The sequence below is a fragment of the Triturus cristatus genome, chromosome 8 (genome assembly GCF_964204655.1).
Source record: "Triturus cristatus chromosome 8, aTriCri1.1, whole genome shotgun sequence".
Classification (NCBI taxonomy): domain Eukaryota; kingdom Metazoa; phylum Chordata; class Amphibia; order Caudata; family Salamandridae; genus Triturus; species Triturus cristatus.
Genome location: NC_140591.1, coordinates 1,181,761,528 through 1,181,786,938, shown reverse-complemented (window position 1 = coordinate 1,181,786,938; position 25,411 = coordinate 1,181,761,528). Strand labels below are relative to the sequence as shown.

General features: G+C 49.5%; 1 protein-coding gene across 2 annotated transcripts in view; it reads left to right on the top strand.

Annotated features, from left to right (window-relative positions):
• Positions 1-12,071: 12,071 nt before the first annotated feature.
• CHST7 (carbohydrate sulfotransferase 7) overlaps positions 12,072-25,411 on the top strand; it is a 105,405-nt gene continuing 92,065 nt past the window's right edge. Inside the window, exon 1 of one of the 2 annotated variants that reach the window (XM_085622860.1) lies at positions 12,072-14,049. In XM_085622860.1, the coding sequence (XP_085478986.1) occupies positions 12,611-13,960 (1,350 nt within the window). In that variant the 5' untranslated portion in view covers positions 12,072-12,610 and the 3' untranslated portion in view covers positions 13,961-14,049. Of the gene's footprint in view, positions 14,432-25,411 lie in introns of both variants that reach the window. The other variant, XM_085622859.1, reaches the window with a different exon arrangement.

Genomic DNA, 25,411 nt, shown 5'->3' with positions numbered 1-25,411 from the left:
ACCCTCTGTGCTACCTTTACAGGAGTCAACCCTTCCACTAGACAAAACTCCGATCTCTCTCTAGGAAGAACATTAATCACCAAAGTTATCATGACATTTTTATTGTTTCTGAAAATTGCTGGAGGCCAGGAAGGAGGCAGCAAGTTTTTTTTAAACCATAATATACTTGCAAACACTACGCACCCACCCGAAATAGGTACCCAGTGCGGTCACACCGTTCGCATCGCCCTAACCTGCTCAAGGTTCATGTGACCTCAGTGACAGAGTCACAGCGACTGGATTACTGTTGCTCTAGGGCAGTGGTTCCCAAACTTTTGACTCCTGAGGACCCCCACTGAGTCACCACTGAAAGCCAGGGACCCCCAAGCAATTTGTAGGATTTAAATTTCAAACATTAAAACAGTAATTAAAAAAAAATAAAAACGTGTGCACACAAAACAATTACTCGAATTACTAAGGATTTCAGGGGCATATTTACAAGTCCCTATCGCCATGGGAACGTCACTTTTAGCGATGTTCCTGTGGCAATAGGGGCTTCGCCTTATTTACAAGGCAGCGTTAAGCCACTTATTGTGGCTTAAGCTGCCTTGTAAATAAGGCCCCCTATCACGCAATGCTTAGCGTGAAAAAGGTGGGCAGTGGGAGTTACAGTGGGCTTTTAACTCCAACACCCATTGATTTTGACGCTGCCCTCTATTTACAAGGTCAGCTTAAATAGGAGACAGCACCCAAATTAAGACCATGAAAAACCTGGTCTTAACTTTGCGAAATGAGGAGAAATGCCTTATTTCTCCTCGTTTTTACTTTTTCCAACGGAAAAAGCAAAACACCTTTGATTGTTTATGTTCAGGAAGGTGACCCTTCCTGCACATAAACAATCTTTAATAAAAATGACGTTTTGTAACTTCCATGTGTGCTGCATTAGGCAAGTAAGTGAGGAGCAAGACAGAAAGGGAGGGAATAATAGGAAGAGAAGGGGGGACAGCTGCCAGCACAAAAAAGAAGAGGACATTGCCCGAGTCCTATTCCTTCTCTGCCCATCCCCGAACGTCCACAAAAGCAAGCCGAGCCTTATCTGAATGCCTTTGTCCTCCCCCAAAAAAGTGCCGCCTGGGGCGGACCGCCCCAGCCTAGCTACGCCACTGCTGGAGCACTTGCCTACAGTGGCAGCACACTACACAGTGTAGGGCGTGCGTTAGAAGGGTGTTGTCTTTTATTGTTCCAAATTGGGGCGTGTTTTCGCGATGACCGCTGATATGCAGGCTGACCGACACAGTCCCCGCAGGGGACCCTCATAAGAGGGCGGCCCCTTTAGTGCCACAAGATGGCACACTGGGCAGCCTAGTGTTTTGGCCAGAGACCCCTCTGGGGTCCCGTGTGTCACTACCGGCCGGTGGGGGGTCAGGGAGAGGTATATAGTCCTCCCCCACCCCCCTGGTGGCCTCTTTGTCCCCTCGCCCTGACGCCAACTGGACGTCTCCCGGGAGCTGCTGCACATCATGCGGTGAGTGCATGCCATTGCCCTCCCCCAGTCCGAGCTCCCCATATAGGGTTGTGTCCAGGGCAGGGCGGCCCATGCATGTCTGCGGGCTGCCTTGGGGGGGTTTGGTCAGCTCACAGGCGTCACAGGCGTCTCTGCCGGGCTGCCTCCGGCCCCGTGTGGGGTCTGTGGGAGCTGGGTTTGCTGCCGTGGAGAGCCAATGCTCCGTGCAACCCCGCCCTCCCTTCTCCAGCGGGTAGTAGAAGCAGAGGCCCACGGGGACTTTCGCCACGTGGTAATTAGTGGGCCCGAGGGGGACTGCCCGATGGGGAGCAGGCACCGCGAGGATCCCTCCCCCGCCAAGTTCCCAGAGTGCAGCAAGGGATTATTGCCACTTAGGCCATAGCTGCATCTCATAGGACCAGTGTCCGGGCAAGCGCTAGCGCCCGCCAACCGGCCCGTGTTTCACCATTGACCTCCCCCCAGCACAGGGCAGGGAGGCCCGGCCTTTGTTGCGGGCTGCCTTGGAGGGGGGTTGGTTTGCTCCCGGGTTTCATAGGCGTATGCGCGGGGTCTGTGGGCGCTGGGACTGCCGACGGGGAGAGCCATTTGTGCTTCCTGCTATCCGCCCCTTCCCCAGCCCCGGGTGGTGGAAGCAGAGGCCCACGGGCCATAGTGCCACATCCTCTCCCCCACTGAACACCATACTTCCCCACTGAGAGAAACTCGCACTGCCTTCAGCTATAACCTAATTGTGCCCACTATAAACACTTGGATGTGGCTCAATTCAAATTATGCACTTGATAAGAGTAATATGCTGCCTAAAAATAAAAGTTAAAGCAACCACTCATAGGGAATGCAAGATTAAGTAAAGTATGTGAAATGTAAGCAGAAACAACATGGTTACCTTAACGATCTCTCACTCACTATTCAGAAATCAGCGAGTGGTTTTACCTGAAAAGTTAAGGACATGACTAGAGGGCCCTGAAGGGAACCGTTTCAATGTCCATTGCTTATATCCTTACAAAACGTAAGCAGTATGGTTTAAAAAGACCACATCCATAAACACAGAGCCATGGTACACATTTTGTTTTCCAATCCACCCATCAACCAGGTATTGCAGTCCCTCCAGGAATGGTACACTTTCCCACTTGGGAACAACAATGCTGTTCAAAGAAAGACGAGAAAACAAAAGTAGCGCTTCACTGGCAAACTCTGTAAAGTGATGCTGATGGATTTGGATGTAAATAAAACCAATCTGGCCACTTTGCAACCCCTCTGTCTTGCTTTATTTAGTTATGTATTTATTTTTCATATTTAAAACCTTCTATTTCTCTCCATCCCGCTGCACTTTGGAATAGAAAAATGTCAGAAAAAGGAATTTCTCGCAAGAGTGTTTTTCTTTTTTGGGTCCATTTCACAGGGAAGCAACTAAATGAAAGAAGAAAAGATGGGTTGTGAACGTTTCTTCAAGTCACGGTTTTCAGTAAGTGAGGAGCAAGACAGAAAGGGAGGGAATAATAGGAAGAGAGGGGGGGACAGCTGCCAGCACAAAAAAGAAGAGGACATTGCCCGAGTCCTATTCCTTCTCTGCCCATCCCCAAACGTCCACAAAAGCAAGCCGAGCCTTATCTGAATGCCTTTGTCCTCCCCCAAAATAGTGCCGCCTGGGGCGGACCGCCCCACCCTAGCTACGCCACTGCTGGAGCACTTGCCTACAGTGGCAGCACACTACACAGTGTAGGGCGTGCGTTAGAAGGGTGTTGTCTTTTATTGTTCCAAATTGGGGCGTGTTTTCGCGATGACCGCTGATATGCAGGCTGACCGACACAGTCCCCGCAGGGGACCCTCATAAGAGGGCAGCCCCTTTAGTGCCACAAGATGGCACACTGGGCAGCCTAGTGTTTTGGCCAGAGACCCCTCTGGGGTCCCGCGCGTCACTACCGGCCGGTGGGGGGTCGGGGAGAGGTATATAGTCCTCCCCCGCCCCCCTGGCGGCCTCTTTGTCCCCTCGCCCTGACGCCAACTGGACGTCTCCCGGGAGCTGCTGCACATCATGCGGTGAGTGCATACCATTGCCCTCCCCCAGTCCGAGCTCCCCATATGGGGTTGTGTCCAGGGCAGGGCGGCCCATGCATGTCTGCGGGCTGCCTTGGGGGGGTTTGGTCAGCTCACGGGCGTCACAGGCGTCTCTGCCGGGCTGCCCCGGCCCCGTGTGGGGTCTGTGGGAGCTGGGTTTGCTGCCGTGGAGAGCCAATGCTCCGTGCAACCCCGCCCTCCCTTCTCCAGCGGGTGGTAGAAGCAGAGGCCCACGGGGACTTTCGCCACGTGGTGATTAGTGGGCCCGAGGGGGACTGCCCGATGGGGAGCAGGCACCGCGAGGATCCCTCCCCCGCCAAGTTCCCAGAGTGCAGCAAGGGATTATTGCCACTTAGGCCATAGCTGCATCTCATAGGACCAGTGTCCGGGCAAGCGCTAGCGCCCGCCAACCGGCCCGTGTTTCACCATTGACCTCCCCCCAGCACAGGGCAGGGAGGCCCGGCCTTTGTTGCGGGCTGCCTTGGAGGGGGGAGGGGGGTTGGTTTGCTCCCGGGTTTCACAGGCGTATGCGCGGGGTCTGTGGGCGCTGGAACTGCCGACGGGGAGAGCCATTTGTGCTTCCTGCTATCCGTCCCTTCCCCAGCCCCGGGTGGTGGAAGCAGAGGCCCACGGGGACTTTCGCCACATGGAGTAGGGGGCCCGAGGGGGACTGCTCGTTGTTAGCAGGCACCAAGGGATTGGCACATGGCCAGGCAGAGCTGTGAGCTTTGACTTTCACTCTGGTGAACAGCAGTGGTGAACACTTTTCACACACTTATGAAAAGTACCCCCTGACTCATAGTGATCTGTGTCTCACTGGACATGGCTAGCTCCCGCCTTCCGGGCCGTGCTCCACCGTGCCTAGTGGCACGCCATCTCCTGCGGGATCATGCGGCTGGGGGACAGCGTGGCAGCGCGGCCCTCCCGTTCTCAGCCCATCCGGGTGGGGGCTCGGAGTCTATCTCTCACAACCATCGGTTTGGGGGGGTCAGCCAGGGCCGGCGGGGCTCTGCCTCGCGGCTCCTGCCTTGGCAGCAGGGTCGGGGGTAGGCATCAGCAGTGGCCAGGGCCGGCTTTAGGGCGGTGCGACCAGTGCCACCACACCGGGTGCTGGCTTCCTGGGGGCGCCGTGTTTGAAAGTTTCATTATGCTTTTGAAGCACCTGCTGCAGCGTTTCTTTCCCCCGGCAATTACCAGGCCTCAAATAAATGTCAAGATAACTCGGGTGATTAATTATCTTCCTGGAGAGAGAGATTGGCATTTTGTTTAGTTGAAGTTTTTGACTTCGGTGGAGTGCAGAGGGTTGACGTGCCTGCTGCGGGGAGCGTGTGCCAGGTGGGTTACGGAGTGCGTATGATGTGTGCAGATCGACGGGTTGCTGCTTTCAAAAGAGACTTCCTTTTGTTACTTGCAATTTGTAACTTGGAGTCCTGATATGGAACAGTGAGCTATTGACTTTCATCCTGGACCTGCATACATACTGCAAAGTATACATTATTAGAGCATTGATTAATGTTGCAAAAAGGGTTAAGTTGGCTGTGGCGCTGTGGCGGTTAGGAGAAGTGGGTTGAGCTATCTTACAGGCCTCCTGGTGGCGGATTCCAGTCTAGTCCGGCAAGTCCAGTGCCTGGCAGCGTTTCCACGTCCCCTCTGCCCGCCACTAACTTGGGACAAGCTTTGTCTGGGTCCCTGGTACCGGAAACAAAGGGAGAAAATTATGTCCCGGGGGGGGAAGCTTACCAGGCTCTTCCGCGGCCCACGTAGGTGTCAGGAGCTTGCACTTCCGTCCGGCAGCGGATTTGGCCCCAGGGCCAGAGTCACTGTAGTGGGTCCACAGGAGCAGAGGGAACGGGTTCAGTTCTTAGGCATCAGCTTCTTTCGATTACTCGGGACGAACCACAAGTTATATCCTTCATAGCACACCTCCGGTAAACCCCTGCCGCATGTGCGGCCTAGCGGGCACCCGAGGCCCTTCTGCCTCTGTGCTGGCTCTCCCCCTTTACTCCTGGGTAAGCGCAGCCTGGGATGCGGGCCTTCTCCTGAATATCTAGCGTTGTAGGTCCTTGCGATGCCCTGCGGCCCATGATGTCCAGACAGTAATTTTACTTTTGGGGAATATAGCGCTGCTGCACCCTCGTGAGCGGGGTACCTGGGAGGCTGCACACTGGTAAACTGTATTAGTCAATCCATGGTCAGTCGCGACCAGTGCAGCTGCAACGTCGTGTGCTGGGTAATGAACTATCAATTGGTGAGTACTTGGCGTGGTTTGTTCGTTCTGCCGGTTAGAGCGGACCTCCGGGGGCGGTTGATAGTGAACAGCGCAGCTGCACCAGCAGTGTATTTCGCTATCCGTGTTTATCCAGAGGCTCCGGTGGCTTCCTTGGTGTGGGGATGTGACAGACAATCGTAACTGGCCGATGTTAATGAGGCGAGGGGGCGAGCAGCTGATGGCGATTGGGCAGCTGCACCGTCGTTTGGATGGTTGGTTCGTCCCATCGCTCGTGACTTGATTTGGTGTTGCTGCCGGTGCACTGTGCAGGTGCACGCTCCACTGGTCGATATTAGTGAACTGTGAGCAGCTGAGGGCAAGTAGTGTATGCCCACTAATTTCCCTCTGCACTGCCTCAGCGCCTTGAGACCCTCATGGGTCAATCCTGATTGATAGTCAGGAATGTTTTGACTGCGGGTCGTGTAGTGTGAGGATGGGGCGTAGGGCGCGTAACCTATCCGAGATCACAGTGGAATTCGGCAGAGGCGTCCCTGTTGCTGACTCAGTCAATTGACCTTCCCTCTTAATCTACTTGGGTGGCATGGGCCTAGCAGTGGTCAGTGCCCCCCCTCTGGAATTCGCATTGTAGCAAGGATAGACGAAGATCCATTTTGTCTCGCCGGTTTTTGCAGCACTTAAGCTGGGCCGATGGTTTCTAGCGCTTGGCAACGGGCACCTGCACCTATGACTGTTGCCGCGGCGTGGCACTGTTTGTGTGGTTGTTTGTGTACAGGAAGTCACTCTGACTTTGCTGCCACCACATGTGGTAACCAAGTACTTGGGCCTAAGCTTGTAGCCTGTGACCGACACTCACAATTTCTTCTATTTCCCACAGTCCCACCCGATATTGGTGGGCTTATAGGGATCGGCCCCTCAGATCCTGTGAGCAGCGTGCATAAGGGATCCTATCCCTGAAAGCAGACTGCAACAAATAAAGCAAATCAAAGCCGACACGCTGTACACAAATTGGCAACAGGCAGTGGTCAGGGGCCTTGCACCGGGGTACGTCCATGGGGTTGGTTATCGGCAATTGTATAATGCGCAGATTTGACCCAAAGGCATCGGTGTTGCAGTATTTTATCAAAGCTGCATGCGAGTTTGTTGAGTACGTTTGATGTTAAGTTATCGTAACAAATGCTGAGGGTCGGCTGGCGATGCAGAGGTGACTGGTATTGCCTGGGCGCACATTGATTAATACTTCCTCTCTGTTGGCTATGCACAGCCATCTTCAGGATGCTTGGGGGGCTCTGGCGCATTTTAACACTGCATTTTAGAAGGTTGAGGTCAGAAGAGCATTCTCGTGCACAACAGCACATGCAGTAGTATATTCAGTTGCCCTTGGCAGAAACTTATTTGGGGGCCCCTTTGGGAACAGCTTTGAATTTGATACAGTCCAGCTCTTTCATGCCCACTTCGGGAACAGTTACTGATGGTGCACGGGCATACCCTTCCAATTTCTAAATGTGTTTCCATGCAATATTCGGGATGGTGACGTGTTTGCAATACGGTAACACAGCAGCGGCTCACTGATAGTTATGAAATAATAGGTGTCTCTACCAACTAGCATATAGGAGGTTCTGTTTGGATCTAAAAGAACCTTTTAGTGATGTATTAGGGTGGAACACATGGATCAAGCGGCGCATGGTGAAGCTTTGCAGGGAGGCATACTGGGCTCGGTAATCGGAGCACTGTGGGTCGGTAGTGCGACCATTGGTGTTAGTTTTGCTCTCACAGGTTGAGAAGAATAAAAAGAGACTTGTACTTTGTGGGCGCCAATTTGATAAGGGACTGTGTTCTTCGCAAGCACAGGTGCCACCTGTCCAGAATCGTTGCATTTTCAGTTTACTACTACACGCCATATTGGGCCTGTTCACCTGGTTGGTGTCCTGTGCTCGAGAGGGGCAGATTTCGGGACTCTCGTCCCCAGGTAGGGGAGGGCAGTGTTCTCTCTAGGTGCAGCTGCCGCTTTGGGGGGCCGTGGAGAGCAGCTTGATGATGGCACCATGGGTCAGTGAGTGGTGTGCTCGGTAGGTGGGGAAGCCGGCACGAGCCGGTTCCCCCCTCAGCGCAAGGGTGTACATTACGCAAGGCCTGTAGTTTGAAAGCGCCCATCTCCTGTACTTACGGTGCCAGGCTGTTCAAGCTGACTGTGTATAGTTGTGATACTCTGCCCCATCAGGGCTACGTCAGTCTTTACCATAACAGGCACTTTGACTCTACTTGTTTAATCTCATTGGACACATGTTGGCACGTAATGGCCATGTAGGCGATACATATGTACTAGTGGTTAATTACATGTATCAAGTGGCAAATTAACTCAAGCATATGATACTAGCAGGCTATGTGTATGTATCCACTTTAATAGGGCTCGTGGGAGTGTATTACGTAACCAAGTGCAGCCAGCAGAGTTGTTTTCATCAGCTATTGTCGAATCCCGTTCACCTGCTGTGCGAAGATATACCTGGACACGCTAAACATTACGACCCATAGGCAAAGCCTAAGAATTTTCCACAGCAGCAAACCTCGTGCTGCCAGGGGTTTCTAATTTTGATACTCATGGGCAGACTGCAGCATGGTTGGTATTCGCCGTGCTGCTCAGAACCTGTCAGTAACAGGTGCTTGAACTCAGAACCGACTGAGTTATCCTTGCCCACATTAACTTAGTTGTCATATCAGCTACCCAGCGGATGTGTATCACTAGAGCGACTACACATGATTGTGGGCGTTATTGATGCTCAAGTTAAATGCTTAAGGAGGCTGTTGTTTACCAGCCCAAGGAGGGGGGTACAATTTTTTCACTTACCCCGGTATGTTTATCAGGTGGCCCTTCAGGGCGAGGGTTTCCTTATTCCGTTTAGATGACGGTAGATGGTTGGAGGGGTCCCCAGGCCAAGAGGTATCATACCACACCCCTATCACAAACGGATGAAAGGCAACTAGTCCTTTAGGATCCCTCTCTTATTTTGTACTCTGTCAAAATAGTGGACAAAGTTACACCCGATATGCCAGGCAACAAAGCCAATTGGGGGCCTTCGTGGTCTTAGGCAAGTAACCAGAAGCATCAAAGCCAGTAGTACTAGCTTACAGGTATATGAATTTTGATACACCTGGACACTGGCCACCAGCTTAACTGTGCATCATTCTCCCTCAAGAGAACAGGCATTCTTTGAAGCCCTCTTCCATCGAAGGCGTCTATTTAATTTGATGACACTTCTTGATCTGATATATTAGTACGGATCAGGGGCAGAGTAGTCGGACAGCGTTTGTGGCTTGCCACACAAATCATAGCACAGCACACATGGGAAGATGCACGATAGACATACAGTCACACATACCAGAGGGACACCATTCATTTGCTCGATACAATTCAACAGAATTGCCTGCGCAAATGTCTGGTCGATGCAGCAGAGCAGGTGCACTCTGTACTCAAGGGCATGCTACCAGTTGCTCATGTGAGACAAAAACACCTGCACTATAGCCAGTGAGCCAGGTATTTGCAGATGTTGCCATCTAACTAGTGGGTTGCGGTGCAATAAGCTGTGGGGAACATGGGGTCATAGCATAATTTGGATATAATGATTAAAGAATGATTGTTTTGGTGTTCCCACTGCTCAATAAAGGGCAGGTATTCGTACATGTTGTTCCCCCTCCTATACGTCAGGTACTCGATGACACCAGTACTTAATGTCGCCTATCCCATGGCAGGATAGTCACCAAGGGGCGGACAGGCCATTGGCATGCCTTGCCAGGACAGTGATAGCCACTCACACTATCTGGAGCCGCTAGGGAGGATATATGTTGGAAACACAGACTGGGGTGCGCTGGGCCCATAAACCCCTCACCAAAGTTGCGAGGGGCATCATGCTGTCAGGTGTCTTTGAGGGATGAGCAAGGGCATTAGTTTGTGACAAGGCATTTGCAGGGATGCAGAAGGGTCCCAGCGGATCCACCAAAGGGACTGCAGCGAAGCACGTGACACAGAACGTGGTAGTTCGACAGCACTACAGGTGTAAGTATCAAGGGTCACAGGTGGATAGCAGGGACTGAGCATCTGTGACCAGTTGAAGGTTCAGCAAGCAGGGTGGGCTGAGTAAGTTGTCAGTCCACGAAAGGGTGCAGTGTCGAATAACGGGTACCATTCACATATTCCCTCTAACCTGTTTTGACACCATTACTATGTTCACCAGGGAGCAAGCCAAAAGAACTGTAAAATTGTCTGGTCAGTGGGGCGAAGTAATGCACCCTAGAAGAAGACCACAAAGACCACAATGTGCAAATTAGCAACCAGTTGGGGACAGGTGAACTTTTGTGGTCTGAAATCACCCCCAGCTCCCGTGGCAGGGAGCTCGGTTGGGGGAGGCCATGGAGCCTGCGCGCAGAAGGGTCATCTGCACTATGCGTTTATTCACTGAGCAGAGGGGATTTGGCTTCCTTAGACATGGGTTGCTACACGCCAAATTCACAGGGTGCTTTGAGGACAATGAGGAACATCTGTCCAGTTTAGCATGGACCTGTTCTTGCTGGATAGGGGGAGAGGCACCATAAATAGCTGAAGATAAGGCCGCTACTTAAGGCAAAAGGATACTGCTTCAAACATTAAGGCCACATTTTGCAAATTAAGCAACCAGTTAGGGACATGTGAACTGTGGTGGTCAGAGATCACTCCCCGGCGCCTGTGGCAGGGAGCCCGATTTGGGAAGGCTATGGAGGCTGCGCGCAGGAGAGTCAGTTGTGCGATGCGTAATTTCAACAAACAAATGGGGTTTGGATTCATAAGACATGGTTTGCTTCATGCTAAATCCGCAGGGTGTTTCAAGGACGATGGGGTACATCTCTCCAGAATAGGCATGGACTTGTTCTTCCAGGACCTAGGGGAGGCCCTGGAAATAGCGGGATGTAAGTAGGAGCGCCGGCCTTGGTGGGGGGCCCTGGCTGCGACGGTCGCCACACCCAGGGCTGTGGCGGAGTTACATGGCGATCCAGAGGCGGAAAGGTACTCAGGGGTACCCTCTTCAGGAGCACAAAGGGTGCTGAGGCCGAATATCCCCAGGAAGTCTGTGCGGTGGACCCTGGGGTGCCACGGCGCCCCATCTGTCCTACGGGCGGTTGGAAACCTGTACAACCGGGGGTCGCTTGAACGCTCCGCCCCTCGTAGGGGGGGGCCTGAGTTATATGGTGGACCAATGTTTCACCAGAAGTGAGAGGGGCTATCCCCTCACCACAACCGCTAAGCACCGATTGGCTAAGACCACGATGCAAGTTGGCCCATCAGGTGGTAGGCCGCGAGGGGCGGCTTGCCTTTGGATCGCCTGTAAGATAACCCACCATGTTGGCATTATTTGGTATGCTAATAAACCTGCAGCAATTTTCTCCACCAAAAAGTTGTCTTGTCTGCTTATTTATGCTATCTGCATGTTGCTGCGGGAGGGCTGGTGAGTGTGGCGGATATTGGCACTATGATCTGCACACTCTAGTAGTTGTTTTATCCTGCAAATTCTCCCGGCCTGGCAGATGTGTGCGTGCGGGAAGAAGAGACAGAACATCGAATGCACTGCTGGTTACTTCTTCTTAAATAATGCATTTTAGTTACCAATGAGGAAATTGCTGACATATTGCACAAAAATAACTACCAGTGTCAACATATGAATGCAAGAGTGGTTGGGACTAATAAAAATAAACATGACTGTCTGCACTGACAATTACTTCAAATGAGGTAAACGAAACGAAGCACATATCTAAAAGGGGAAGAAATGAGACAGATGCAAGTACTCTCCCTTCTGGAGAGCCACAGTCCAAAAGGTGCATATTTTCCCGAGTTGTCTAATCCTGTGAGTTGACGCAGATTTGGTTCTTTCTAAACCCCACGCACAGCCGGATGTATTCTGAAGCGAGAACCGCTTATTCTTGTTAAAGTTTTATGTAGACTTGGTGGGGGGAGTTATTTCGGTGTAAACTTTGTGAGCTTTGTGTAAGGCGTTGGCAGGAAATGGGACCGCTCAAGCAGCGGCACGAGGGCAGAGAATGGCACAAGTGAACGTGCGCTGACAACAACATCACGCCAGCCGAGGAGCTCATAGTTGACACGATCTCGCCCGAATGCAAAATGCAAATTAATAATGTCCCATCTTCGGGGAAAGCAAGAGGGACTCGGAGTTTACTGGGAGGAGCCATTGTGGGAGCGCTCGCGATGGGCGTGTGCGCGCGGCGGGAGGAGGAGCGCGACTCCGGAGTGGACGCAGACCCTGGAGGAGGCAGCAAGTATCAACATTCGAACGAGGGAAGGCACGCACAGCTGGGGAGGTGGAGGGAAAGCACAGCCTGGGGACAGGGAGGAGAGCTGAGCTGCTGGGGAGAAGAAGGCAGCCGGAGGCGCCGCAGAGACTCTGGAGGAGGCTGGGTGTAACTCAGAAAAGCAGAGGAAGACCCTGCAGGGAAGAGGCGCACCGGCCCCGGGAGCAGGGCACAACACTCACAAGAGTCTGCGGAGGAGGGCGCTGCCCTAGAAGAAGTGACAACATTTATGTCGCGCGTGCCAACATTTGGGAACACGCAAGAGAGATTTTGGTCCAGAACGAGGGAAACTAGCGTTTGCCGACCGAGTTGTTGTGGAATATGTGACGTCTTGTATGGGATAATGTGAAATACAGTCAAGTGAAACACGACGAGTATGCATCTGCGATGAAGTTTTATTTTGTGTTGCATTTTTTGGACTAGAAGTTCTCGTTGAACTCCCTTCTTAGCACCACTATTCCTGCCCCAAGCAGGCTGCGAGGAAAGCACATATGAAGAGGCGGCAGCGCAAGTGCCTGCTGCTTCTGACCCTCTACAGCCTGTTTCTATTGCTGCTGCCCTGCCTGCTGGGGTACAGCAGCTGGTGGCGGGGTGGGCAAGAGGAGGACCCCCTTGTCCGCCACTGCCCACCCAGCCTCGAGGGCAGCCTGCCTATCTGGAACATTGAGGATGGAGAGGGGGCAGTGCCCCCAGGTGGACGCAGCCAAGAGAGCGTCACAGGGGACCCGAGTCAGGGGCCCGGGGAGCGCACCAAGCAGCACATCTACCTGCACGCCACCTGGAGGACGGGGTCCTCCTTCCTGGGTGAACTCTTTAACCAGCACCCCGACGTGTTTTACCTGTACGAGCCCATGTGGCACCTGTGGCAGGCGCTGTACCCAGGAGACGCGGAGAGTCTGCAGGGCGCGCTGCGGGACATGCTGCGCTCACTCTTCCTGTGTGACTTCTCCGTGCTGCGCCTCTACTCCCCCGGCCCGCGGAGCCAACAGACCAACCTCACCACCAACGACATCTTTGGCTGGAGCACCAACAAGGTCATCTGCTCGCCTCCCCTCTGCCCCAACGCCAGCTGGCCCCGCACCCAGCTGGGGCTGCTGGACGGCGCTGAGTGCCGGCGCGCTTGCCCGCCGCGCCCACTGCGGGAGCTGGAGGCCGAGTGCCGCCGCTACCCGGCCGTGGTCATCAAGGACGTGCGGCTCATGGACGCAGGGGTGTTGCTCCCGCTGCTGCAGGACCCGGCGCTCAACCTGCGCATCATCCAGCTCTTCCGCGACCCGCGGGCGGTGCACAACTCCCGGCTCAAGTCCAAGCAGGCGCTGCTGCGGGAGAGCGTGCAGGTGCTGCGCAGCCACCACCGCGAGGAGCCGCTGCGCCGCCTGCTGCAGCCGCCGCCGCGGGCCCACGGGGGACCTCAGCCCCGCTCCGAGACCTTCCTCAGCCGCGCGCTGGAGGTCATCTGCGAGGCCTGGTTGCGGGACCTTGTCCTCTTCTCTTCCTCGGGCCCTTACCCGCCGCTACCAGAGGCCCTGCGCCGCCGCTACGCTAGCCTGCGGTACGAAGACCTGGTGCGGGAACCTGGCCAGCAGCTGGCACGCCTCCTACATTTTGCGGGAATAGCCCCCATGCAGGAGCTGGAGAAATTTGCACTCAATTTGACTCGTGGGCCTGGCTACCCTTCCGACAAACCCTTCCTCATCTCTGCTCGTGATGCGCGCGAGGCCGTTGGCGCGTGGAGGGAGCGACTGAGTAGGCGCCAGGTGGAGCAGGTGGAGGAGGCCTGCCAGGGTGCCATGACGGTGCTGTCCTATGCTCGAAGCCCTAGGGAGGGCACTGATGATTGAAGGGCAGCCTGGCACGCGGGGGTGAGAGGAAGGCGGCAGTGCCATCTTCCGGGACTTCAGAGATACTCACCCCCTCAAAGTACAGTCAAGTAAGCACAGAGTCTAGCCAGGGGTTGGGGAAGGAAGGCAGGCCTTTCACGTCGACACCCAAAAGCTGGATTTGGTGCAAGTGTGCACAAATATAGACTTTTTTTTATACTAACTTTAATCTTAAGGAAACATCACACCCTCTGGTTTCGCTTGAAGGGCCTTGAAGTAGAGTTCTCAGTTGTGTGATTTACAGCAGCACAAAGGTAAACAAAGAAAACGTTTTCTCAAGGCTGATAATAAAATAAAAGCCGCAGTGAGAAAAGGTTGTATGACTGTCTTTTAAAAACAGTGTAATAGAGGCCGCATGCTGACATGACTCAAACTTGGAATTTAGTATTTGAATCTGGAACACAGCTTTTGCACGACTCACATCAGGGTAGGGTAAGTTATGTTTTGGATTGAGATTTTGAATAACAGAACCCTTGGTAAAACTGGATTGCTTCAGGGATTAAATCACTCCAACTGCCTTTACAGTACAAAGTGCCAGGTAGTGTTGCTATTAAAGAGTAATATCCGTGTATCTGGCAAATTTTCCATCAATGGAAAATTTGATCTTTGGAAATACTTATTGCACGAATATTCAAATTCAGTTGAGCACTAAAGGTAGAACTTCACCATGGCACAACGCTAGAACAATGTGCACTGTACAGAATAGAGTACCACAGATCTTATAATTAATAATATTTACAATTGGTATTGGTGGTCTTATTGGTAACACATCACTCTCTTTGTGCATTATATACAAGCATCTCAATATTGGTGCCCCTCAAGTTTAAACATCTACACCCCACTACCTAAGGTGTCAGCCCGCTGTGGCCCAAATGAACCCAGTGGTAATATCAAAACATGAATATAAACCTCGGCACTCTAGTCAATTTAATGTTGATTCATAAGTATTTCTCCATACAAGTCAATTTGAAACACCAGCAAACAAAGTTTTTTTACTTTCTGTTCAATTTAATATACATATGGAACATATAGTTTTAGCCATATATTTAGAAGCAGTAATATTGTATTCCAATGATGGAAAACTTGATACAATGATCCTCCTTTCAGGCGTTGGACCAGCAGCCGACACGCGTTTCGTTTTAAAGAAACTTTTTCAAGGCTTCAATAAATAGTAGACTAGTTCCAAAAGTATTATATGGCTATTCAGGTCTTGTATTTGGGAATTATCAGTCCCTATACATAATAGTATTCTTATCCGGAACGAAAATTACGCCCCATATTTTCAAATAGATCCAATAAAAAGTTGTAGATTAATAAGCGATGAATGTAGGGTTATGAAATGCCTCTGTCAGTAAGCCTTCCTCCATGTAATGAGGCCGTTCTGTATACGTCAAACAAAAGCCTTTTTGTTTGATGATTCTCAACTACAAGACCTGAATATCCATATTTTGGAACTACGTCTACTATTTATTGAAGCCTTGAAAAAGATTCTTTGAAACGAAACCCGTGTCGGCTGCTGGTCCAACGCCTGAAAGGAGGATCATTGTACCAAGTTTTCCATCATTGGAATACAATGTTACTGCTTCTAAATATATGGCTAAAACTATATGTTCCATATGTATATTAAATTGAACAGAAAGTAAAAAAACTTTTTGTTTGCTGGTGTTTCAAATTGACTTGTATGGAGAAATACTTATGAATCAACATTAAATTGACTAGAGTGCCAAGGTTTATATATATGTTTTGATCTTATAATTAATGGTGATATAGCAAACTCACTTTTGAGTTTGGTGCCTATTTAATGGCATCCTGCCTTGGCTCACAGACTCTGACTCCGCCATTCCATCTCCCAAAACAGGAACTATCCTTATGTTCAGTATTGAGATTACTTTACCACTTTGTTTTCATCTTGCTGGTGTTACAGTGGACAACATTTTGATATTTCCCCCTTGTACATGCAGTATCAACTTTTCCCTCTTCTTCTAAGTTGGCTCAATCAGGTGGTGTAAATCCCTAGGCTTCTGTGTGATAGATATCAGGTTATGTTACTTGGTTGGTTGTGGAATGTGACATTGGGCGGTTAGAGCTGCAGAACACCGAAAGGGGAATATACAGTTTGTGAGAAGCATACATTTGATTAAGCAGTGCAAGTAAACGAGACACAGAATTTAGCATTATGGTGTATGTTTTATTATTTTTTAAGAAATTTTCAATTTGTTTACTTCTAATATTAGAAGAGTTTCTGCCACGCACTTGATATTTTTCTCTCCCTATTCCGAGATGAATGCGTTTGGTGCAGCGTACAGCTGTGCTGCTTTTTTGTTGGCTCTTCCGGTCGGTCTGCGGTCAGAATGATTGCATTACATTAATAGAGGCAGATGTTGTGTTGTTGTTTAGTCCTATCAGATGTGCGGAAGGCAGATAATGTGAAACTCCCCATGGCTGGTTCTCAGAGGCTGCATGCTGAGAGGGGATGTGCGGTGAGTAGTGGGATAAGGGATTCAATATTTCTGATCCCAGATTTCACTTTTTCATACAGTCAGCCACCTTTTGTTTGGTGAGAGGAATGTGAGGTCGTGGTAGTTGGTTGTGTTGGGCTACTATAGATCCCTTGCCTTCAACTGAAAAAGGGGGAGTGAAGATCGTTTAGAGGCCCAGGAGGAAGGAGGGTCTGGTGTAGTATTTGCTGGCTTTGCCTATTTTGAAACCTTGCCGCTAGAAAGATATGGTCGCCTACAAAGTCTTTTTATTTTCTGATTTTCATTCACATCATAACTTTCTGTAAAGTGAAATATTAGGGAGTATTTTAAAATGGCCATTCAGGAAAAACTCTTGATGTGAACATTTCCCCATCGCCTCTAGAAGAAAGCCCTATTTTGCTTGGCCTTTCCTTTCACATTTTCCCCTTTTGTGGCTTTCGCTAGTGTATAGAATGTGTATGCGTGTTGCAACATTCCAATCAGCACATTGACAAACCCGTGCCACTATGCAAAAACTAAGTTAAAATCCTGCCTTCACTACATATTGAATAACCTAAGCAGCCACCCCCTGCCTCTTCCCCCATAAAAATTCTTAAACATATCCCCCTAGAGCACAAACCCTCATCACACCAGTCTACACCAAACATCACCACTTGGTTCCAGTGGCATAGGGTGCACAAAATCCACATCTGGGCCATCCCGTCCCACTTAGGGTGCCACAGGCAAGTAAATAAAAAATCGATGGATGGAATGCTTGAACTAATCTCTGTCACTGGTAATTTCTTGGGGCTGCATCCCTGTCCATTATTTTGCACCCCATGTCACCTCAGTTTGGACCCAGCCGTATGTAAATCGGTCTTGACCCTGCCCCAAAAGGAACAGGCCAGCCAAAGAGCCAAGCCAAGTTCTTCCTGAACAGGAACGCAAGCAACCAAATACCTGTTTCACCCTTATTACGGCTTATCAGTTGGTTATAACTTGTTTTGGACAGGGCCAAAACTGATTTGTAGAAGGTAGGCCTTTGTCCAGAATGGCACAGTGGGAAAAAAATTACGGTCTGAAATGCAGCCCAGAGCGATCGCCAGTGGCTGAAATTAATTCAAGCATTCCTTCTATCGCATCTTTGTTTATGCAAATGGAGGTACTTAAAGCCTCTAAAGTATTCAGTTTCTAGTGAAACTTAAACATCTCCCCCATCCAATCTACTGACTTTCCTCTTCAAGAGAGCCCCAAAAACCACCGTACAGGGTAGTCTGTTATCCATTTCAGTAGAAATTATTCGAATGGCTCCTTTGAGTAAAGGTTCTCATAGTACCAACTTGGTCTACTCAAGCATGTTTTTTTGTCTGGACCAAACCAATGCATAGGAAGCAAAAATATGTGTGCTTTTGGCCTAGGGGAGAAAGCAAGTGAGATTAAACCACATAGAGGAATATGTTTTCTTCTGTGGCTGCGGCCTCTCCGGCTAAACTTGAACTTTACTCTTAATATAGTAGCGAGCAGGTTGATGTTTGAGTCACAGTGATTAAGCTGCCAAAAGACGCTGTGGTTGAGATGGTAGACTAAGGATGAAATGTACAGTCTCTCTTTTGAGTGAGATGGCGCAGCCAGAAACTGCATCAGTTGATATAAAGTGTGAAAAGGCTGCTTTATTGGGACAGGTGCAAACTTCAGATAAAGAAACCCGTGGCGGCATGCCAACAAACTAAATTAAACCCGCCATCGTTAAACATTGAACAACCTAAGCAGCTACCACCACCTCTCCTAAAGAACTCTTAAACATGTACTACTAGAACACAATCCCTCATCACTCCTAGCTATACCCATCCAAACATCACCACGCATACTCTAAACTTGTTACCTTCCTCTTGACTTCCAAATTGTCCACCGTGCCCACGCATCTCAATCTAGGTCTAATAGTAACCAAGTTTCTTTGAAAAAACTTGAAATCCTGTCCAGCAACCACCTTTTCACCTGCTCATCACCGACAAGAAAACAGATTACAAACCCCAAGAAGCAGCAAAACCAGTCTCACTAAAAAGACCAAATAAACCAAATCCCACCTCAAAGGCAAACCCTTGGAAATCACAAGCATCGAGTCGGAGGGAGGGAAAAGCTTGCACTTTCCCTGGTGGCCGGCGTACCTGACTTCAAAGGAAGAGCGGTCAGTCCTAACTGCCCGTCCTTTGAAATTCCTACCCTGCCACCCCGCTCAACTGGACCAGGGCCCCCACCACCCCACCTGGTGGTCACTTAGCCACACCACTTGCCCAGAAAGCCGTGGGGAAAAGTGCTCAACATTTTTCATGGCCTTCAAGATGGCCAACCCTTTTAACTTCACTTAATCGTTCTCCCCCCAAATGAATAACCGAAACGCCTGGACATGGGGATCCTTTTGCCAACAATTCGAACTTTAGCAATAACTCTTGCCAATGCATACCACCTTTTCCAAACCACTTAGTTTGAACTCTGATATTATCAAAAACCAATTGTTTTCCTAACTTTTGTCTTGCCTCTTGAGGCACCACCCTCTTTACGAATGAGTGCCCACCAATCCAGGCCTCAATATGCTTTTGTCAGAGCCCCGCAACACAACCTGAAATGAAACAAATGACCGCTTTTCTCTAAGTCCATTTAATTGTAATACTCAACAAGGCTTTTACAGGACGCATGTAACAATCTGACCTCCAACGCCCTAACCTCTGTATCTCCGCTTGTGACCGTCCCCTCAGCTCAGCTTCAGTTGCCATCCCCATTAGAAACAAATGCGTACCATAATCAGCTAGATGTAAGTGGATCAGCCGCAGTGCCTTCCACATGACTCCCCAACACCTGCGACCCACCATCATGTCTGAAAGCCACCCCCACCCTCGCAACTCCCCTCCACCACTGTAATGGACAAAGCCGCTCATCTGGATAGAACTACAACTTAACACATCTTCCTTGCCCCCTCTCTTCAGTTTTCAGCTTCACTAACCCTACTTGCACAAACTAATCCCCGTCAATTAAGTCTTTCGTCCGTAAACACTCCTTCCTGAACCCCACAACCTCAGCCACCCTAAAAGCCCCGAAAAAAGACCCATACCATAATAACAGAAAAAAAGAAAGTACTCCTGCAAATCCGTACGGACATTTGGATGGGCCTCAATCAATCTTTTTAAAACGCTCAATGTCACAGGCCTTCTCACCTCACTTCTATCGCCCCGTTCACGCTCCCTACTTTACCATATCCTTTTCCCCATTTTACCAGCTGACGGCTCATAAGCTAGCAGAAGAATCATCAACATTATAAAGTTTACCACATCTGCCCTTCACTGCGCCCTCTTCTACATTCCTTCTAGCCCTTAAAGCCATAAACTCCAAATATGCTCAGATACGTACCTGTTGGGTAGAGTCTGACAAAGAGCCGCAGATTCATTCCGTCAAGCTGCAATGCCCTGGAACCATTATCATCTTCTCGTCCGTCCCTGGTACTAAACTTTGAGGGGAGAGTGTTTTGTCCTTACCTGGAGTTGCCGCCAGTTGGTTCATCACCGCCGCCAGTCATTGGGGGAGATGCGCTGGTCTCGTGAGAGGAGGACGGAGGCCAGAGACCACAACTCCCAGCACCCCAAGCGGCGCGCACGCCACCCACGCCACCAGTTAGTGCCGGGAGGCGCACAAAAGAGGCACAGGGCTCCCACACCACGGGCCTGTCTGCGCCAGTCCTAGACCGGATGAGGCTGGGCTGGGCCCCCCCCCTTGGTGTCACACTCGGATGATCGACTGTGGGACAGTGAGAACTCGGCAGGAAACTCTAAGGTCAGTGCACTTACAATCATACACTGCTTGCTTCTCCCTTGAAAGCCACTAAGATTTTTATGTACTGTGGAGGACTATTCCACAAGCAGTCATGGGCAAACGCACCCCCCCCCCCCCTGCCTAGTGAAAGGTCCCGGCACCCGGCAGAAAGCTCCATCTGCACTTTTAACCGCTCAACCGACCACAATTGATAAAATGCTCCAGCGGGCAATCAGAGCAGTGCCTAACGAAATCGAGCGCACCGAGTGACGCCTCTCCTTGACACCGATTCTATCCCCAAGTCCAATTCCACCTAAACAAGGCAATAACAACTGCTCCAGACGTATCGTCTGTCCCCATAGGGCCTAACATAATCGTGCAAAAGGATGCAGCTCCCACTACCAGACTGTCCGCCCCGCAGAGCCAGGATCCAGTTAACCCTCAACAGAGGCCTCTTCGTTGCCCCCTCTCCGAACCTGTAAACAGGCCAACACCGATCACTTTAGACCCACCTGATCAAAAAGAAGCCGAAAATAACCAAGAGGCCTACAAGAGGACCCCACCACACACAAAACCAAGGGAAATAAAACCCGCACTACCACGCATTGACTTGACTCCAGCCTCCACTCCCTATGTTATTGTATTAGCCGGAGTACCTGAGCTGGAAAGAGGCTTAGGGGGAGACATTCTGAACTTAAAAACAAATGTATTTATTGGTTAACTAAATACAGGCCTCTTCCTTATCAAGAACAAAGCAAAATCTTACTCACTCGTAGGGTAAGCTGGCTGGGGTGGAGGCGAAAGGACATACCTGAGGACTGTGTTGTGATCAACTTTAGGGACACCCGAGCAGTCCAACACATCTTAGATTGGGGTTACTCTAGGGAGACTGGGGGTATCCTCTCCTTGCCCCTGGGATATTTCTATCTCCCCAGGCAAATGCCGGACAATGAGGGAAACACGGCCAAGGGCTGGGGGGCGAGTGACCAGAGTGGTGCCAGGCTGAAAATAGGCTGGGAATGTCCAATACCAATGATGTATAACATCCCCGTTGACAACAGATTCAGCTCTTTAGATTTAGTAGACTGACTAAACCCAACTGATCCCTCTAATAAATGGCCCAGTGATAAATACGAGGCTAGATTGGGATACATGCATCAGGATGGCCTCTCGCTCAAGGATGAACACTGGAAGAAAAAAAAAGTTTTGGAGCACACCAATGAGGGTAGCGTCTTAGATCATACTCCCACCCCACTTAGTAACTCAAACTGGGCTAATGAATGTAGTCCTAGGGGAGGGGTAGGGCCCAAAGATACACACCAAGCTCCACTAGAGGTAAGCCTCACCCCCAGGCCCCTTCAGCTAACTCAGTAGAACCACCAAGCACTCGGATTTTATCCTGGAACATAGCAGGTCTCAACTCGAAACTTGATTTCCCAGATTGGTGGGCATTCATAGACCAACATGAGTTATGCCTATTCCAGGAAATACGGTCGAGGACAGACACATTTAGAGTGGGCTACGTGTCATATTGTACTCCAGCAGTTCAGGGGATTAGGGGGAGACACTCGGGAGCGGGGGGGGGATGTGCACATGGGTAGGAGTGCGCTTGGGATGCAATGCTAAACAGTTAGAGACCCTGTCCCCTGACATTCCGTGTGTCCTTCTCTCCTTTCCTAACTCTATGAGGATTGCAATAATTAATGTCTACTCACGGCCAGTAAGTTATGGGCAATCCTCTCACACGCTCGATTGCCTAACTTCATTTCTCCCCACTATACCGGAGAATTGCTGGGTCATCATAGGAGGGGATTTCAGTTGTCAATTCGACCCCCTGAATGGCCTATCTACTCGTATTACAAGTGAGGAGGACTCTGTATGGTCAATTCCAGAACCTAATATTCACCCAATACGGGCATGGACTCCTCTAGTCCTACAAATGAATGCAGTTACACTTAGCTATTCACTAAGGGCCTGTAATGGTTGATTCCCATCCGATAGTCCAGGGAATTTCACTTTAATAGACCCGGGCAGGCATCAATATTAGACTACACCTTAGTAGACGTCAGCCTCTGGCATGACCTCCAGGTTTCTGGATATCAAACAGCAATACAGGTTAGAATCGCCACTTGATCACATCCAACCCCTTATGGCAAAGCAACTTTTTCTTCAATTCAGACATAGGGTGCTCCTGCTTCGAGCATTTACTAACATATGGCAGGGAACCCATAAACTTGATTGTCCAGAGTGCGATCGAGTTGAGGAAACTGAATTGCGCGGTTTTTTTTTCCCCCCGCCTATGGAAAGCCAAGGTCCTGGTGGCTGCTACAACTGTGCAGAAACATGGGGATCAGACACTACGTAGAGGTGCACAGGCTTTTTAAGCATGAAACTGATACTTATTGTGTTCACAATTTCTTGGTTCCTACACTCGATGTGGTGCATTCGTAGAGCTATTTTAAAGAAAACCCTCTCAGGAAACTCCTAGCTCCCAGCAACCTTTACATATGCTGCTATGCCATGTTTGCACATATTCATTGTATGATTATTTCTACTATAATTACCCTCCCTCTGGGTTTTTTTATTGTAAAATACTATTCGTTTTAACGTGGATTTTTTAACACTGCTACATATATCTATCGGTTTCGGTTTATAATTTATTGCACAGTTAATTAAAACCAATGCGATACAATAACACATAATAAAATTCATTAAAACTCTACAGCATAAATAATTCATCTGTGTAAGTTAAATCAAATGTCCTGTTTTGCTGAGTTAATCATGGATCAGTTTTTGGTAGTTTTTTTTCTACTACTTTTAAAAATTTCACAAATCTACAGCTCAGCTGAGGGTCCTGTGCTGAAAAGCAGGTTAGCACTACATTCTTTCGTGTGCGTACCCCCTGTAGAATGAAATGGCGTTTCAGCAGGAGCTTCCTTTCTTCGTGCAGTTCCTCACACGAGCATAGCAGGTGCAGCATGTCTTCTGCCCCTTTGCCGCATAACCTGCATAATGTGCCTGCTTTCGATCTCAGCCAGTGAGGAAGATGTAGGATGCATGGTAACAAGCCCAATCTATATCTTAAAGCACTGTTTGATTTTTTTTGTATAACCTAAGGCAAGGTAAGGCTGGGAGGCTTGTGTCAGGTATGTATTTAATACCATCCAAGCATGAGATCTTTTTGATAGGATGGCTTTATCCTGAACCCATGACTGTAGTTTGATCGATTTTTTTCACCAGTTTGTTGAGTGTTTTATGATCTACAGGGGACGCCCAGAGCCCTGCCAACCCGGTGTTCCTTATGCTTTTTTCAAGGTGTTTTGCAGCTGGTGAGTTTTGGGTCTGCTCTAGCTCTTTCCATAGATATTCGTTCAGCGTCCCTTCGGTCGTTTTTCTTATTTTATCCCAGGAGCAGATATATGCCCCCTGTCGTGCCAATAGCTGTGACCGAATTCCAAACTCCAGTCTGATCTGTGCTGGGGAGGATCGCCTTGGAAGGCTGAAGATGATTCTGTATGCCGACACGATTGTGCTGTCAAGTATAACGGCATCTCTGCCTCGGTGGACCTCACTCCCATATGTTAGTGTTGGTAACAGTTTGGCACGTATAACATGTAGTAAGGGGGACAGAGAAGGGCCGGAGAGGTTGTTATTTAATGTTTTTAAGGCAATTGCCAGAGCAGTGCCTTTGCCTCTTATGCTAGCCCTTTGTTCGCTAAATTGGCCGCCACTGTCAATCTTCACGCCTAGATATTTATACGACGAGGTGTCTTTAATTCGGGTGTTTTTCCAGAACCACGAGAACTTTCTTCTTTTTGTTGTTACTGATTGTCATTGTTTGCGTTTTCTCGAGGTTCACTGTTAAATCATTTAACTCAGAATATTTCTGGGTCGTATTCAGAAGATTTTGAAGCCCAACTCTTGTGTGGCTTATTAACACCAGGTCGTCTGCATATAAGAGGCATGGTAAATTGAGGCCTCCTAATTTTGGCGAGTGTGAATTGCAGTTGTTTAGTAGGGGCACCAAGTCCCCCAGGAACAGGTTGAACAATGTGGGGGCCAGCACGCAGCCCTGCTTGAGGCCATTATTAGTTTGTATCCGCCTTGACAACATTGAGCCGTCCCCCACCTTGATCTGAATCCAAGTGTCTGTATGTAAATTAATTAACAGCTCCAACAAGCCTTTTGGGATACCCCAATCATTGAGTTTTGTCCATAGTAGGGTTCCGATTAATGTTATCGAATGCTGCTTTGTAGTCTATATAGCAGAGGTGCAGAGGCAGTTTTTTTGTCTCTGCCTTGTCAATAAGCATACCCATCGTCAGTATGTTTGTTGTCGTCCCCACTGATTTAACAAAGCCTGTTTGATTGACAGGTATGAGAGATTTCCTCGTAGCCCATTCTTTTAGTTCTTTCAAAATTAAACCTGCGAAATACTTCGCATCGTTATCGATTAGGGCAACTAACCGATAATTTTGAGGAAGGCCCCTATCCCCTGCTTTGTATATGGGGGCAATAATGGAGCCCTTCCAAGTATCTGGCAAGATGTTTGTGTGTCTGATCTCCCGAAAGAGAGGTTCAAGTGCCGCTGCCCAGTAATCCATATCTTGTTTGAAGAGGACGGGCGGGATCCCATTTGGACCCAGAGCGCCTTCCCTTCTACCTTTCTTTATTTGCCGCTTTATTATGGGTACCAAGGAAATATAATCTGCGTCTCCCGCCGTGTCCTGGTCAATTGGGCACCATTGTAACCTATTGCCGTCGTCCTGGGCTCGCACAGGAAAAGGATTGTTCATGTTCTGATTGGCCAACAGATCTCGGTTAAAATGGTTTTCGAGATATGCTGCCCAAATTGCCTCTGTGATGTTTGATGATATCTCCGTTTTTGCAGGGTGCGTTAATGAATTTATTGTTTTCCAAAACCTTGCACCATCATTCTTTTTTATGTCCTCATGAAGGGTTGCCCAGAGTTGTTCCTCTAAGGTTCTATTTGCTTCCCACTTAAGTTTTTTTAATGAGGCTTTTAGTTCAGAGAGTTGATACAGCATCCTTTTGTTGTTGTGATCCTCCTGTACTATTCTCCTTAACTTGGAGATTGAATATTTTATTTCTTTAATTTTCACTCTGTGTGATTGAGGGAGGGTGCCTAACT